Below are 16,442 nucleotides of genomic sequence, written 5' to 3'. Positions count from 1 at the left end.
GATCTTCGTAAATGATCATTCAATTTGCCTTTTTCTTGGATGCTTATAAAGAGTAAGTTGATGGAGCTCAGATCATCTGAAAGCAGTTTAGATCTTTTACTTAAACAGCTGCTTTATAATTATGTTTACTAAAGAGCTCGAAGGCTTCCCTTCTCAGAACGTCACAGTAGCCACCCTTTATGTGACGTGTTGGCTGGGAACGGGAGTGGTTGTGTTTTTGGCATGGATTGGGCGTATTTGTCTCTGGGGCGCTGAGGCTTCCTCCGCCACCTTGTGTAACGTACGAGTAAACGAATGAGGACAAGGAAGTATAAACACGCCCAAGTGTGAACGGAAGCCCAGAGCAAGCAGAGACGACTGCCTCAGGAGAAGCCGTAACTGGGCTCCCTGCTGCTGTTCAAGGTAAACGCAAGGACCGATGCCGTTTCCCGGGAAACGGTGGTAACTACGTCGACAATAGTGCACTTACGGAAAGAAACAGACAAAATGTGCTTGCGATGTTTTCCTCGGTGAGGGTTATGTCTTCAAAATAACCAGCCCTCACCCCTACCTCCACCGGACATGGATCCCCCACTTCCTAAATTCACCCCGCAAGAGGTTTCTGTTTTCTTGCCCCACGGAATCCGTGTGGACCATGCGATTTGACGCGACCGGTAGTATGTGAGTAGAAACGTGCCGTGGGCCGGTCGTGAGCAGAAGCTTGGATTTCCAGTCTCATTTTCCCTCTGTCATACTCTCAGCGCATCGCAGACTGAGGTGCTCTTTTAGCCTGGGTCTTAGCGTAGAGGCAGCTTGGACAGAGCTGCAGTAACATCGAGTGGGCATCAACGTGAGCAAAATGCGTCTCTGTTTCTGTAAGCTGCTGAAATTCCTAAATAATCTGTAAATGCAATTTAAAAACTCACAACAATAAATTGCAATTAATTAATAATTAGTAATAAATCCAATATAGCATTTATTTAGTAATAAATATAGTATTCAAGAATCAATAAACATAATGCAACTTGGTCTAAGCCAGAATTTGTCACCCTTGGCACTATCGATGTGTGGTTTGCATCATTCTTTTTTGGGAGGGCGTTCCTGTCACTGAAAGCAGTATCATTGGCCGCCACCTCTCAGAGGTCAGAAGCACAACACCCCGCATTTGGGACAACAGAATATTTCCAGATATTTCTAATGTCCCCTGGCGTGGGGGGACATAGTTGAAAACCACTAGTGTCAGACTCTGAGCGGGGTTCCAGAGCCAGTAGTATCCACATCACCTACAAATGTGCTAGACATGCAAAGTCCCTCTCAGACGGCTGAGGAGGGATGGGGCCGGGGCCCAGCACGCTGTGTTATAAGAAGCCCTCAGCGAGGTTTTGAACATTCAAGTTTGAGAACTGCCAGTCTAGGCTGACTGGTACACAAGTATCCTTGTATACAGAGAGGAGCTCATCAGTGCCTTCGGTTATAGGTGCTCCGGGAGGTCTGTTGCGGTGCAGTGAAAATGAATCCGACTGGTATCCATGAGGACACAGGTTCAATCCCTGGCCTCGTTCAGTGGGTTGTGGTGCAGGTTGCAGATAAGGCTTGGCTCCCACTTTGCTGTGGTTGTGATGTAGGCTGGCATCGGTAGCTCACATTTGCCTGGGAACTTAAAAAAATCCAAGTATAGAGGCTCCAGATGAACTCTTTTGATGCCTAAAGCATACAGATTCCCTCTTTGGTGAATTCGTAAGACTTTAGAGTATATGCGGCATGGACACTTGAGTGCAGCACATGTCGAACAAATGAACGTTTCAGAACCTTAACACGCTGAACTCTAGTTTCATAATCTGGTGACTGAGTGATTCAGAATCACTCTGAATGAAGAAAAAATGTTTTGCTTAGGAGTCCAAAGTGGAGTAGCGTTTTGACCTTTTAAAAAACACTTTATAAAATGCTGTTTTTAGGATAGTCATCAGTTTCTCTGATTCAGCCTTAGTGCCCTCATTTCATTTAAGGACATTTTATATAAACATAATTTATATTTGAAGAGTGAAGAATTGAGAATCAGCATTCAGAATTCACAAGTTTGTTTACTTGCCAAATTTTATCACAAATAATTGCTGTTCTGTCCATCCGATTCCCTTTTTTGTGTCTGTGTAAAAGGGAACCCCCTTGAGCTTGGGCTAAGGACTAATTAACTTGGCCAGCAGGGTGTTACCATATATAAGGGCGTAGGCAGTGTATTTTACAATGCTAATTTAGATAATTAAGAGACTGGGCATTCCCTCTGGTTGCATTTAGCAATGGGATGTGACAAATGAGAATTAATTTGATCATATGGGCTGAGAAAATGCTAGGGAATTCTTTTACTTGGAATGACACCACGAAATATTTTAATCTACTCCTCCACTTCCTCCTTTTAGTAAGGATGGTTTATGGGCAGCACACCTCCGAAGCTTCCCTGATACTCTCCTTAAGAGCTCTCAGTGGTCCTCGGGTCTCTACTGTACCTGATCAAGTGTTTTAAAAGTTTTCCTAAAATCAGAATTTCAGAGTGGCGATTACAGCCAGTACAGGATAAATACAAGAAAGGTTTTCTACTGTTTTAAAAAATATTAAAGAGCTGATTGTGCAGCAATAGGATATGGAATAGCCTAGGGAAAATGCTCGAGGTCAAAAAACATAATATACCTTTTATGGTTTTTGTCACCTTATTATCTTCCGCACGCTTGGCCATCCACTTTCAATTATAAGCTTTGAGTGAAAGTGTTCCTTCGCAAAAGGCAAAGGAAACAATCCTTGGAGTTGTTCCAGTGCCGTTTTGTACAGGAGTAAATCTTGATTGTTACGGTCGCACGAGGATTGCACTAAATGTTTTCAGAATAGAAAGCCCTTGAGTTTGTTCTTTGGATGAGAAGGTGAAGTCTGTCCCTTTAAAGCCTCGTCTGTCTGCAGGGAGAGTGTTTTAGGTCCTTTACACGCTCGAATTTGATTTGTCCTTTTACAGCACACATCCCCACGTTCGGAAGACAGATCTGCCTGCTTCGGCTGCCTGCAGCGACAGAGAAATCAGTCTGTCATTCTCAGTGTCGTGAAGTGTGTGTTATGTGTGTGAGCGAGTGTGTGTGTGTGTGTGTGTCTCTCTGAGGCGGGGTGGCGAGGATGATTGAAGCGTGCACAGGGTTAATGGTGTAGCATCTCATTCAGGCTTGGCTTTGAAACCTGTGGCATTCTGGGCTGGACAGCCGCTTCCGTGCCTCTGTTTTAATTTAGCAGGATGTTTGCTGCCATGGCAGCCAGCAGCATCCACTGCAGCAGCAAGGAAGAGCCATAGATCTGAGAATGCAGGTGGAATACTAAAACATGAGAGGCGCATGCAGGGCTGGCTTCAGGGCTGCATCTCTGCTCTTACGGGGCTCTGATGCGGAGGCTGTCCGTGCTGCACGGTGTCAGTTCCTGCAGAGTCGAGGGCTGCAGACCTAGCTCAGGGCAGGGCTGCTGAGAGGCAGGGGGGAAAAAGCAAAGCAAGAGACATTGCTGCTGCTTCACTACCTTGCATTGGGGACGCAGAAGCAAGAGAGGGAAATGTGGTCCCGTCGCCTTGCTGAGACATGTGATTGGATGAAGACTGGAAAACGTAGTTGGCTTCCTGTGCTACTTTGCAGCTGGAGCGGTGCCTTTGGTGAACTCTCTTCTGCTTCTTCCGATACACACAAGCACAATGTTTGTAAGTACTGCCGATGAGGGAGGTGACACGGCAAAAGCTGAATTGCGGGCGACTCCTTGATCATGCTGTGGCTCCCGAACGTACGTGAGTGCTTGCCTGGGCTTTGAGTGAAGTGCACGGGCTCCTTAAAACCAAAAGGGCAAGGTGGCATCTCTGTGCAAAAAGACATGAAGTTCCACTGAAGCATCAGCAGCCAGTGAGGGGAGCCATGCAGCGGCCAGCTGACCTCTCTGTCTTTCGGAGCAAAGAGGGAAGGCGAAAGGGCGCTTGCCTGCAGAAGCAAAAGTCTCTGACCAATCTGTCGCTGACCAGCGAGGGGGAGCGGCGCCCCGCCGTGCGCATCTCCAACTGGTTCGGAAATGCCGCCAAGGCCAGCCAGAGAGAAGCCAGCCACGCGGAGAGGCGCTCGCTGTCCAGGGCCCTGTCCCGGTCGGTGCAGTCCCTGTACCACCCCCGCGGCGCGGGGGCCTGGAACCTCCTGCCCATCAGCCGCTCGGGAAGCGAGCGCTTCGGGGAGTGGATGCTCAGAAAGGGCCTGGAGGGGGACAGCGATGACGAAAGCCCCTCGGAAGACGAGCAGGTGTCCCCCGGGCCGGGCCGCTGCGGCAGGAGCTGGGCCGAGGAGGAGGGAGGCAGCTGCCTGCGGGAAGGCACGGCTCATCTGGACGAGGACGTGATCCTGACCATGCTGGGCGACCTGGAGCAGGCCCTTTACGCGGACCTCTTAGGTGAGTGGAGTCTGCTCCCACCAGGAAGGTGGCGCTCCAAGAAGCTGGCCCTTGGCACATGCCAGATAGCTTCTGCTCTTCCAACGGGGTTTTGTTTTTTGTTTTTAACTATAGTTACTCAAAACCACTTCCACTTCCTTCTCAAATGCAATCATTTTCTTTGGAAAACGGACCTCTGAGAAACCCTTGTCCGTCTGTGTGGACACAGTCCTTAGCAGCAGTTTGCCCTGGACGTTACTGGTCTGGAGTCGGGTCCATCCTAGACGTGCGCTGATAAGCGTTGGCGGGTTAAAAGTCCAGCTGTGTGTGCTTCACGCGGTCGTGAATGGGGGCAGCTGTTCGGCTGCCCTCAGGAGCGCCTCACCACAGATTTGGCAAGAAGAGTGGAGGCCTTCGTGGGTCCCTTTTCTTGTGTAGTCGAGTTTCTGCAGCTGCCTCCGTGCTGTCTCATTCGATGGCCTCGTTTGCACCTCAGTGCCAAGCATTCTAGTTACACTTGCTGAAGTGCAGAGGCCTCTGAGAGCTCGAGTCACTTACTTTTTTTAAAAAAAAGTGCTGTGGGAAAAAAAAAACTTCTGCGTGTGTATATTAGAACTATTTAAATTACCATGTAGGTGAATATGAGCCGTTTTGATACTTCATGAACTAAGCCTTTTTGATGACGTGATTCTTAGCAGTAACTTCTTATATCATCTTTCCTTGATGAGACATCAAGATGTCTGAGGTTCTTCTTCAGCCGTGACCATCCACCAGAATAGCTAAATTGTATGCATTTTAATTGTTGCATCTAAATTCGTACAAATATGAATTCATGCATATATTGCATGTAAATACATTACAGTAGAAAGGGTGCCTGCCTCAGAAACTTAAAGCACGGGGCTGTTGCCCACATTCTGTTTATGTCGGTGTGGTTCCCACAAAGGACCTCATGCAGGACTCTTTAAATTCCAAAGAATTAAACCGGACCAGTGATCTCTTTGTTTCGGATTCATACAACTGATGCCAAATACAGGTTTGTTTTTACTCTCTCTGCAGACCCTCCTGTTCCAGGAGGTTTTATAGGATTTTCTGGAATGTCAGTGAACCAGCTTTAGAAGAAGAAAGCTTAGAGAGGCAGCAGAGGCGAATATTGCTCAATTGTTCATGTCAGTTTGGCTCTAAAAGAGTAGTTTCCATAGCTGCAGAAGTGGTGATTTCTGACTCTGAATACACCAGGTGCTCAGACACAAGATTTATTTCTGCACCATTGTGTGATTTCTGTGATAAACTGCTTCTCAAAAAAAAAAAAAAAAAAAAAAAACCTGCCTGGAATACAAAGGCAAGAGAGGGAATCTTAATTCCTAAGATTCTTTTTTCTTTTTCTTGATCCTCCGGAACAGTCCCATCCAATCATCTTCCTCTTTTGCCTTGCAAATAGTAGCATTTATCTTGCTCCAGGTGCCTCTTATATAAGTATTTTCAGATAAGACCAGAGCGAAGTCCTCTGACAGCGTGTGTTGGCTGCTCTGTGAAATTACAGTGTGCCGTGCGGGGGCGGGGGGGGGGTGTATATGACACAGGCCTTTTTGTGCATAAGTAACCTGGAGCATTCCTGTCAGAGGGAGATCTCTCAATAGGTGCCTGTATGCCATGGTTTTGGAGCTGAGCATCTGCTGACTGTATTTGTGGGATTATTCTCGTTAAGGCTCTCCCCCCACCCCCGCTAACATATGCCAGTGTTCAAAAATACGAATGAGCAAGTAAGAGGAAGAGTTTATTCAAATAGCTCTGATCTGCATAATCATGCCGGGATAATGAAGCTCTGCAGTGCCGCGGCCTAAGGAGGGATGCCTGTTGGGTTGCTCAACACCTCCAAGCCGCGGCACACGGCGATTTCGGGATTTCGGCCACGGGTTTGACTGGGGCTCTGCTTCTGACTCAAAATGGCCACTTGCGAGTGAGTCTGAGGCGGGCGGCCTGAGTTCACCTCCTTCAGGTGCCCCGATGCCCCAGACAGGCGGGTCTGCGCTCCAGCTCTGCGGGAGAACGTCTGCAGTGCTGCCGTCAAGCCGTCAGCCGCCTTTTGCTATTTTCCTCCTCCACGGCGTCTGCTTTAACTAGATGTGTTGAAAAATGTCCTGTCCAACTCACTGTTGGGGTCGTGCACAGAATTAGGGTGATGTCTTCAAATAGATCAGGCAGCCGTGCTGTAAAAAGGAGCATTTGTAGCGGGATGGTGCGGAGGCCTTGATTCTCTGTGCATCACGATTCGGAGAGAGAAGGGGGCACAACATTTTTGTGACTCAGTTTCCTGCGTGCCTTTGTCTGCTGACTTATTTGCTACTGGATATTTAATGGTATTTGTGCTTTTGCATTTGGCCTCTTCCATTCTGATTCCCTCATGGGCCCCAATTCTCTAGGCCTCATTTGAATACAACGTATAGGATATTTCAGGCTTGTGCAATTCTTAGGGGGGTTGGAAGTGCGTTTAAGTTTCTCTTGCCTTTCATGGGTCATTGAGAACATTTACTGCAATAAATTTTGGTTTTGTTATTATCCTTCGTGACGTGAATGAGGTCGCAGTCATGTTTTGCTCCGTACGTGCTGGGAAGAAAAAGCCCATTTGTCTGATTGCCGTCGTGGGCAGTGGCACAAGTGGATGTCATGAGAAAAACCAAAGTGGGGGGGATGGTTCCGAAACTTGAGGGAAGCTGTATAAACAAACCGTGGATTCAGTTGGAAGAATCCAAGGATCGCAGATGCCTCTTGGATTGGAAGAAGCAAATTTAAAAAGATATAAAGAAGATCTGAAACAATGCTGAGTGAAATGAAATGTTTGAAAACCATATTCTTAAAGTTTATGTAAAAAAGATATTGAAAGTAATTCAAATATCAGTGTTAATAATATTATGCAACAGGCAAGTGTTGATATGCAGCTTGATTACAAGGTAAAAGTTCCCCCAGAGGAAAGGGGCTAGGGAATGGGGAACCCTTGAGGAATTTGTTTAAGGTCAATGACTTGCGTTTTTTCCTCCTGCAATAAAAGTTATCTCAATACTTTCTCTTTTAAGACTTGTTTCTGGGAGTTCCCACTGTGGCTCAGTGGTAATGAACTTGACTACTATCTATGAGGACGTGGGTTTGATCCCGGGCCTCGCTCAGTGGGTTAAGGATCCAGTGTTGCTGTTGCCGTGAGCTATGCTGTAGGTCGCAGATGCAGCGTGCATCCCATGTTGCTGTGGCTGTAGGGTTGGCTGGCAGCTGCGGCTCTGATGTGACCCTAGCCTGGGAACTTCCATATACTGTAGGTGCAGCCCTAAAAAGACAAAAAACAAAACAAAACAAAAAAAAAACAACATAATTTCTTACATTCACTTAGAGTCTCAGGCTTCTCTACTGTATGAAGTCTTAGCTACACTGTTGAATATTCGTGCATCTCCAATTGGGTCTCATCCTTCTCTCTTACTTTCGCCCACTTAGAGTAAAATCTTTCCTTTACCTCTGCCTTTCCTTTTACTGGAATATTTTTTCCTGCCCTTTAAGATTTTCCTTAGAAAATGTTCCTTTTCCTTCAGAGTTCTACCAGATCATTTTGGAGTAAGACGTAGACTTCTTTCCAACCATTTCTCAAATATGCTGTCTTATATTTATGAGAGGATGGGAAGAGTTTCCAGAGAAAATATGATTAGGGTTATTAACAGTTCTGAGTTTTAAAATAAATTGAAGCAGAGTTCCCTCTGAGGCTCAGCAGAAACGAATCTGACTCGCTTCCATGAGGATACAGGTTCAATCCCTGGACTCGCTCAGTGGGTTAAGAATCCGGTGCTGCCGTGAGCTATGGTGCCAATTGCAGCTGTAGCTCGCGTCTGGCTTTGCTGTGGCTGTGGCGGAGGCCAGAAGCTACAGCTCCGATTTGACCCCTAGCTTGGGAACTTCCATGTGCCATGGGGGTGGCCCTAAAAAGCAAAATAAATAAATAAATAAAATAAAATGAAATAGATTTAATCTATGAATTTAGAGATTGTATGGCTTGAATTGTGGTTGGACAAATTTATGCTGCGTTCTGAGGGCTGCAAGGTGCATGAGGGCCGCTGTGCCACCAGGGAACTCTGTTGGCTTTTGTATTTCTTAAAAAGAGATTTACTTAGGACAGTTTTTCAGTACTTTATAAGTTAGAGAGAATGATACAGTTATTAAGCATATTTCAGTCGCTCACATAATTTGTGAATTAAAAGGAAGAGATTTGCAGACAGGTGGCAGAGTGGTGGTGGCTCTGGAGACCACTGAGGAAGAAGAATTCGTAACGGGACAAGGTTTGGCTAAAGAAGGAATTAGCAGCTGCCGCCCTTTGAGTGGCTGCCGGGGGAAGTGGTGTAAAGCCATTTAGTTGCTTTCAGAGGCTCTGGGGTCAGGGGGTGGAAGTTAAAGGGAGGCATATTTTACTCATCCTCCAAAGTGTTTTTTTACAATTAGCATGGATTAGTCCAGGACTGGAAAGAGTCACCTCTTACTGGAGAGGGGCAGCCTTTCCAAACTTGGAGGTTTCTGGTAGAGATATGTGGCTACTTTGCTACTGAGGCAAGATTTGTTCCCTCATTGGCTGAGAGGGGAGGTGAGACAATCTCTGAAATCCCCACCAACTCTGAGATTTGTTGTACTTAAAAAATCTGGCGTGAATATTGTGCAAGAAAGATGAACAGGGTGAATAGCTACCTTATTCTTTTTTATATTATTATTATTATTATTATCTTTTTTTAATATGGCTGCCCCAGCGGTGTATGGAAGTTCCTGGGCCACGGTTGCAGATGCCAACACAGCAGCAGCAACCCTGGGTCTCTAACCCACTGCACTGAGCGGGAGAATGAATCTGCTCTTCTGCAGAGACCAGAGCCACTGCGTTCAGCTTCCTAACCCCCTGTGCCACAGCAGGAGCCCCCCTGCTTATGTATTCTTAAAGCAGATTGTAGACGCTGCATCCTGACTTGTCTGTGTGACAGTTTTCACACTGGAATGGAATATAGGCTCTTTTCTGCTTTTTCTTTTCCTTCCATAAACATTTCCGTCCCCTCCCTTTGTCTTCCTCTCCCTCCCTCTCCTCTCACACCTCCTGTCCCTCCACAATCTGTCTGGTCCCCTTCCTTCCTTTCTTGCATGCCTTCTTTCTTTTTATTTGAAATTCCTCATCCCTGGAAATAAAAGAATTAAGCCTAATTTCCCTTCCATGTTATCTTCCTTCTTCTTATCCAGATTCACCAGATTCGGATCCCATTGGCCTGGGAATTCTTACGTGCACATAAACAAAATGGTTTAGTGGCGCCTCTGCCTCCACAGGATAGGTAGAGGCTCAATAAGGGCAGCAGTGGTCACGCTGGCAGAGCTCTTTATGTTCTGTGCAGACACACTTCTGGCTTAGGTGCCTAAGACTTTACTGGAACCCTGGGGTCACAGGTGGATGTTTTCGTTCCCTGCAGAAAGTGGAGAAATCAATTTAAAAAAGGCATCCAACCTTCTGAATCTTGGTTCATGAGTCTAATAAAATAAAAAACTTAAAAAGATACCACTTCTACGAGAAAAGCCCTTTATCTTATTCCCCAAAGTTCAAATGTGTTCTTGCTACATGAGTTATCTCCGCTCTTCTGAGTACACTTTGAAACAGGTGATTATGGAAATGGGATCCAAGTAATTTCGGTTTTTAAATGAAGCTCAGGAGCGTGGAGTGCTGCACAGTGTATTTCCACACGACTCCCTCATGTTGCAGTGATTAAGGACCTAGTCCTCCAAAGTATTATTATATTATCGTCACTTCAAGTCATTACTTGCAATGTTACGTTTATTTGTATTCTCATGTATCTGTAGAAAAAAAAGGATTTTAATTTCAGAGGATAATAGTCATTTAGAATTTTCTGCCAGTTATTTTACTTTTTAAAAAAGGAACTTGCATTACTTTTATACGTATACAATTATTCTCAGGACAGTAAATGGCATGAATAACAAACTTATTATTGTGTTTCTCTTCTACAGGTGAAGACCCCGAAACAAGAAGGATGAGAACAGTTAAGAACATCGCAGATTTGAGGCAGAACTTGGAAGAGACCATGTCCAGTCTTCGGGGGACCCAGATAAGCCACAGGTTTTCCTCCCTTCTGCCTATTGGGGCCCATAAGGAAAAAACAATTATAATCGAGCTCGTAACTTCCTACAACAATCAAGAAGAATTTTGGTTTTCCCTTACTATTTTCTCCCTTAGAGTTTATGTGACAATCAACTGGTCACTTCTCGGAACAGACCCAGTGATATTTCTTTGCTCCTTCCCGCCCCTTCTTCAATGTAATGCCCCTTTCAGAACGAGTTAGCTGCTGAAAGGAGGGCCATCCCTGCCCAGCCGATTTTCGTGTCTGCCTTAAGTAACGATGCAGAAGTGGTTAAAATGCATGGGGGCGGGGGGTCCTAGAAAGTCTTTCAAAGATCATTGTACTCAACTTCAGGAATAGTTCTGGGAAGACCACAGTGGGTTAAATTAAGGTTTGCTTGAGAACGTGAGACAGTATTACTTTATCTAAAGTGTCATGATGGCCTCTCTTAGAAAAGCAAAAGCAAGAAAACAAAAACAAACCCCCGAAAGACAAAATTAAACAGAACCTGCCGCGGGCCCCTTCCTGCATTCTGATCTCGGCAGATCTTCGATTATATTGAAGTCACGACTGCGTGATGTGACTGTCTGTCGGGGACGTGGAGGTACTTTTGAGAGACGACCCCCCGCTGCCGGCTTTCCTGTCTGGCCGCGTCCGGGTCCCTGGCCGCGCGCCGGGGTGCAGTGACCTCTCGCTTTCCTTTGACAGCACCCTGGAGACAACGTTCGACAGCACGGTGACGACGGAGGTGAACGGAAGGACCATCGCCGCCTTGGCAGGGCGACCCAGCCCCGTGACCTGGCGGCTGGGCCAGGCATGCCCTCGGCTCCAGGCGGGCGATGCCCCGTCCCTGGGCGCTGGCTACCCGCGCAGCGGGACCGCTCGGTTCATCCACACGGACCCGTCCAGGTTCATGTACACCACGCCTCTCCGTCGAGCCGCCGTGTCTCGGCTGGGCAACATGGCACAGATGGACACGAGTGAGAAGGCGGGCAGCGACCTGGACGTGTCCTCCGAGGTTGATGTGGGTGGCTACATGAGTGATGGCGATATCCTCGGGAAAAGCCTCAGGACCGATGACCTCAACAGCGGGTAAGCGGCCGGGCCCCCGCGAGAGGCGGTCTCCCCAGATGCATTCGCTGTAAAGCAGGTGTACAGCTTCGTTGACGAAGTCGTTAGAAAACTCAGGTCATTGGGGCAGGGTTATTTCAGCCCTCTCTTCTGCTCATTCATGAGAAGCAAAAATTCCTATAGAATCTTTTCATCATCATCCATTAAAGTTTTCTATTGTTAGTTCAGAAAAAAACAAAACACATGTGCCCTGTGCTTTTCAGAGTAGTTTTCACATGCTTCTCAAATAACAGATTTTGTAGTGAAGGACGTGGGAAGGAGACAGGAGTTTTGCTGAGCTGCTTGGGTGGTTTTTTTTTTTGGCTTGTCAAAGCTGCCTGTAACTGCCTTGAGATACACATATTTTAGAGCAGTCTTAATTATGCACCTCCAGTGTAACTTGAGAGAAAACCGTTTTAGATGTGAAAGTTTCAATCTACTTATTCCCTTTTGATGGCATTAGGTTTTTTTAAATGGTAGCTTCTGTTTTCTTTCTGTTTCCTCGTATATTCCAAAAAAATGTTGTGATTATAAAACTCTTGAAAGTATTTTGGCAATTTGGGGTATTTAATTCAATCCGAGGAGGAACCCCAGTGGAGGAACTAAAAGAGTCTCTTAACACTAATTCTGCTCATACCGGTAGTTTCCCCTTTAAGACTTGTTATTCCCCGTCTCACTCTTGTCGGGGGTTTTAAGGACAATAATTCATTTAACCACCCGCCACCTCCACCAACCCTCATGATGTATTTTTATACCTGTTTTACAGGTAAGTAAACGGATCCCCAAAAGCTGGACATGCACTAAAACTTAGCTATATCTGACTTCAAAACCCAGGCTCTGTAATGTAAGGAGAAGATTCCCAATTCATACTTTTTTTTGTGAGGCTGGGTTTTGAGCTATTCTTTGTCCTTGTGCATCTTAGAGGGCTGGAATCAGAAGTTATTCTTCTATATAAGTAACCTTTCCTGACTTCATCCATGAAAAGCTTGTTGAATGGTGACAAGACCTTAAAAGTACAAAAGAGCTTTTGATCAGACTTGCAACTCTGCTTTGATTCCCACGTACCCACCACTTCGTTCCGGTGGCCACCGTCTCTTGGGTTTCTGAAGATCTAGAATTAGGGAGACAAGCTATCGTTAATTAGGGTAGGGGGTAGTTGAGTTGCCACTGGAGTCAGAGGGTCTAAATTAAGTCTCTGCAACTTGCTGTCAGTGAACTCTTTGAGAGCCTAATTTATCTAGAGTCCTTTCTGTAATAAAATTGCAGAATCTTCATGAAATTTTTAGAGATGGAGGAAATAACTCACAAAATTGCACTTAGCACGGAGCTTGTCACAAGATGTGTTCCGTAAATGTATTATCATCATAATTTACATGTATTATCATTAATAATTATTAACCTGATGGTTATAACCTAATAGTCATAGGATATGACCTTATGGAGGAGACAGTGGAAATTGTGGGAGGTGTGGCGAATCCTGGGAAAAGAAGAGGGAGAAAGAGGGATCATGGGCTGAGCTGTACATTATGTATGTTCTGTGTTCAGAAATACTGGAGCTCCTGTCGTGGCTCAGCGGAAACAAATCCGACTGGGAACCATGAGGCTGTGGGTTCGATCCCTGGCCTCGCTCAGTGGGTTAAGGATCCGGTGTGGCTGTGAGCTGTGGTGTAGGTAGCAGACACGGCTCAGATCTGGCGTTGCTGTGGCTGTGGTGTAGGCCAGCAGCTACAGCTCTGATTCCACCCCTCGCCTGGGAACCTCCATATTTCACAGGTGGCCCTAAAAAGACAAAAGCCAAAAATAAAAGAAATATTCGTTGAGTTCTTCCTATGTGTCAAACAATATTCTAAGCACTGTGTGTTCAGTAGTAAACAATACAGACACAGGACCACGTATTACTCAGACGTTAAGGTTTTTGTATTTGTGTACAAAACATTATTCAATAAATAAATAGTAATATCTGTACCTAATCGATAAACTAGGTAATAAGTGTACATATGTATGTAAGTTGTGTGTATGTATTCTTAGATAGTATTTTTTTGGGTAGCTGATTTATTTTTTTTATTAATATGGATTTCAGCTTTGTGAATATCCTTATTCTATTGGAGTTTAGAGTTGCTTCTTAATACTATCATCTACAATAATTCTAATGTAAGGGGTACCTTAAACCTCTTCTATAAAAAACTTTTACCTCTTAGTTTGATGAGATTTCCAAGAAATACCAGATTTTATAAGCAGACAGGGAAGCTGCACTCATGTACATTAGGTAGTCTTTATAGAGGCAGTTAAAAAAACTGAGTTCTGCTTATAATAATATATTTATTATATAGATATAATAATATATTTTAACCAGCATAACTGTACTCAGGAGCATTTTTTGTTATCCAGACTCTGCTGTATTAGTTAACTAATTACTATAACAGAGAAATCTCAAAATCTCAGTGACTTAAAACAAAGAAATTAGCGGCTCCTTCTCTTAAAACCCTCCCTAGTGCTTTCGACCCTCCGTTGGGAAACGTGTGCCGCAGAGTTTTCCAGAGACTAGGATAGATGGTAGGTAACCGGGCTCTTATCCATCCACATCGCCGGTGTAACCTGGGCCTGGATTTCAACAGGCAGATGGCAAGAGGTATGTCCCAGACTGGACGTGGGCCGTGTGACTTCTACCCACATTTCCTTCCCCGGAGCAGCTGCACGGCCCCATCCGAGGGTCAGCGAGGCTGGGACCCCCTGTTCAGCTTTGCGCCCGGTAGGAAGAGGAACTGGTTTGGTGAGAACTAGGTGGTCTCTGCCAAACTCACTAATGAGAAGTTTCAGATGATCATCAGACGCTTTGTCCTTCCTCCTTGTCTGCTGCCTCCATGGGAACCTGATTCAGACTTCCCTTCTCCAGCTTTATTCCCTCTCAGTCTTGGATGGTCCCATGCCTGCGTCTGTGTAAGGCTGCAGTAGTGTCTCCATGGTTTGTGTTGACCAGCAGAGTCATTCAGTGTCTAATGTAGAAGATGACGAAAAATAAACGAAGAAAAAATAACACGAATCGCGTATGCACGCTTCCTCTGGTGAGGTTTACCTGCCTGGCTTTCTACCTCGTGTCTTTCTGATGGCCGAGTACAGGACATTGAGTCACTTCCCGTCTGGAGGATGACTTGACGTGGTCATCAGGCAGTGTCGTGGTTCTCAGCTCACGGGGCATGAGGACACCCAGGGGGTGCAGTACTTTGTCGCTGCTCGCCTGTGTACACGGTACATGGTGTGCCCTTGTCAACACCAGTAGGACGTAGCCCGATGTATCAGCCTAGATTTAAAAGACAGGAAAGACATCCAGGGGCATTTTCTTTGTATTTTGTTTATTTTTTTGTATTTGTTTTGATCACAGCATGCGGGGGCTGATGTGGGATCCCAGTTCCCAGACCAGGGATTTCACCTGGGCTGCAGCAGTGCAAGTGCCAAATCCTGACCACCAGGGAACGCCTGGAATTTTAATTTGGGTGTTTTCTTTAAGGAAAAAAAGGGCGTAGAAATGCCTCTGTTATGGTTCATGAAAATATTGAATCACAAAGTTAACACTCTCTTCCCAATTTTTTAAAAGAATGTTTTAGTGATGAAAGGGACAAAAAGGCTCACAAGACACAGCAAGAAACGAAGATGTTAAATTAGGACTTTTTTTTCTTACATAACTACAAGGAGTGTCCTGAAGTAAATGGAAATGGAGTTTCTTTTTGTTTGTTTGTTTCATGTACTTCAGGTAGAACTCAGAAAAATAGTTAATCGGCCTTCTGAGAATTTGAAGTTTCTCGAAGCATGCACAAGCTTATCTCTTTCTTCTCTTCTGAAAATTACATTAAACACTTGGGGATGTAAATTTGCCGGTAATTAGAAATTAGTCAGAAGAAGGCCTTTTACATATAACGAATCTCTTTGAAAGTTATGAAGCAAAAAAAGGAACAGCCCTAGCCAATTGGCCGAAAAGTTACATATTTTAATTGGGAGGAAATTGAAGTTATCTGCAGGTGTCACTATGATAAATGGTTGAGGCAAGAGTACAACCTAAAAGTCTACTCTATGTCCCATGACCCACCCCGAAGTCATTTAATTCTGGGGCGCGACATTTTTTAAAAGGGAGATGGACGCTTTAACCCTGCTTCTCCCTGACCCTCCCTCAATTCTCCCTTAGTAAACTTTGCGGTGCCTTGAAGCAAGTGTGAAGTTGGAAAGGGCGGGGTTACCTGAACTGGGTTACAAGGATTTACATGGTAAACCACAGATTCCTAATTATGATGCTTCTGTCATTTCATACTCAGGGTACGTGAGTTAGTTGTGGGGAGTATAGAAATTCTAACGGAAAAATAGCTGGTATTGCCCATCGAGGCACATGCAGCACTTGTCACGGGCTCGGTAGTGCTCTGTGCGTTGTGACCCAAATCCATGTGGATCTCATCACAACTGTAAGAGGCAAGCATATCACTACCACCTCTGTTTACAGGCGAACTAACGGAGGCATAAAAGATCAAGCAACTTTAGTGACAGGTAGAACTCAGAAAACTAAGTAATTGGTATTCTGAGAGTTCAAGATTTTCTTTTTTTTTTCTTTCTTTTTTTTTTTTTTTCTTTGAAGGCCACACCTGCAGCATAAAGAGATTCCCAGGCTAGGGGTGGAATTGGAGCTGTAGCTGCTACCTACCCCACAGCCACAGCAATGATAGATCTGAGCCGCATCTGTGACCTACACCACAGCTCATGGCAATGCTGGGTCCTTAACCCACTGAGTGAGGCCGCGGATTGAACCCTCCTCCT

At 45.3% G+C, this 16,442-nt stretch overlaps 1 protein-coding gene across 38 annotated transcripts in view; it reads left to right on the top strand.

Moving 5' to 3' along the window:
* The window catches only part of NAV3 (neuron navigator 3), a 602,126-nt gene that overhangs the window by 434,393 nt on the left and 151,291 nt on the right, over positions 1-16,442 (top strand). For 30 of the 38 annotated variants that reach the window (XR_014804603.1, XR_014804601.1, XR_014804600.1 and 27 more), the window contains 2 exons: positions 10,426-10,534; positions 11,244-11,627. Coding sequence is in view for 33 of the 38 variants with exons in the window: in XM_084957747.1 (XP_084813873.1) it covers positions 10,426-10,534; positions 11,244-11,627 (493 nt within the window). In the remaining 5 variants the exon portion in view is untranslated. Of the gene's footprint in view, positions 1-3,041; positions 4,426-10,425; positions 10,535-11,243; positions 11,628-16,442 lie in introns of those variants that run through there. The other 8 variants (XM_084957765.1, XM_084957763.1, XM_084957762.1 and 5 more) reach the window with 1 other exon arrangement.

The sequence above is a fragment of the Sus scrofa genome, chromosome 5 (genome assembly GCF_054392235.1).
Source record: "Sus scrofa isolate SSC_HxYL_T2T_F1_AM1 chromosome 5, Sscrofa_HxYL_maternal_Yorkshire_Landrace_v2.0, whole genome shotgun sequence".
Classification (NCBI taxonomy): domain Eukaryota; kingdom Metazoa; phylum Chordata; class Mammalia; order Artiodactyla; family Suidae; genus Sus; species Sus scrofa.
Note: the sequence above shows the minus strand (reverse complement) of the source record. Positions and strands in the feature narration are given on the sequence as shown.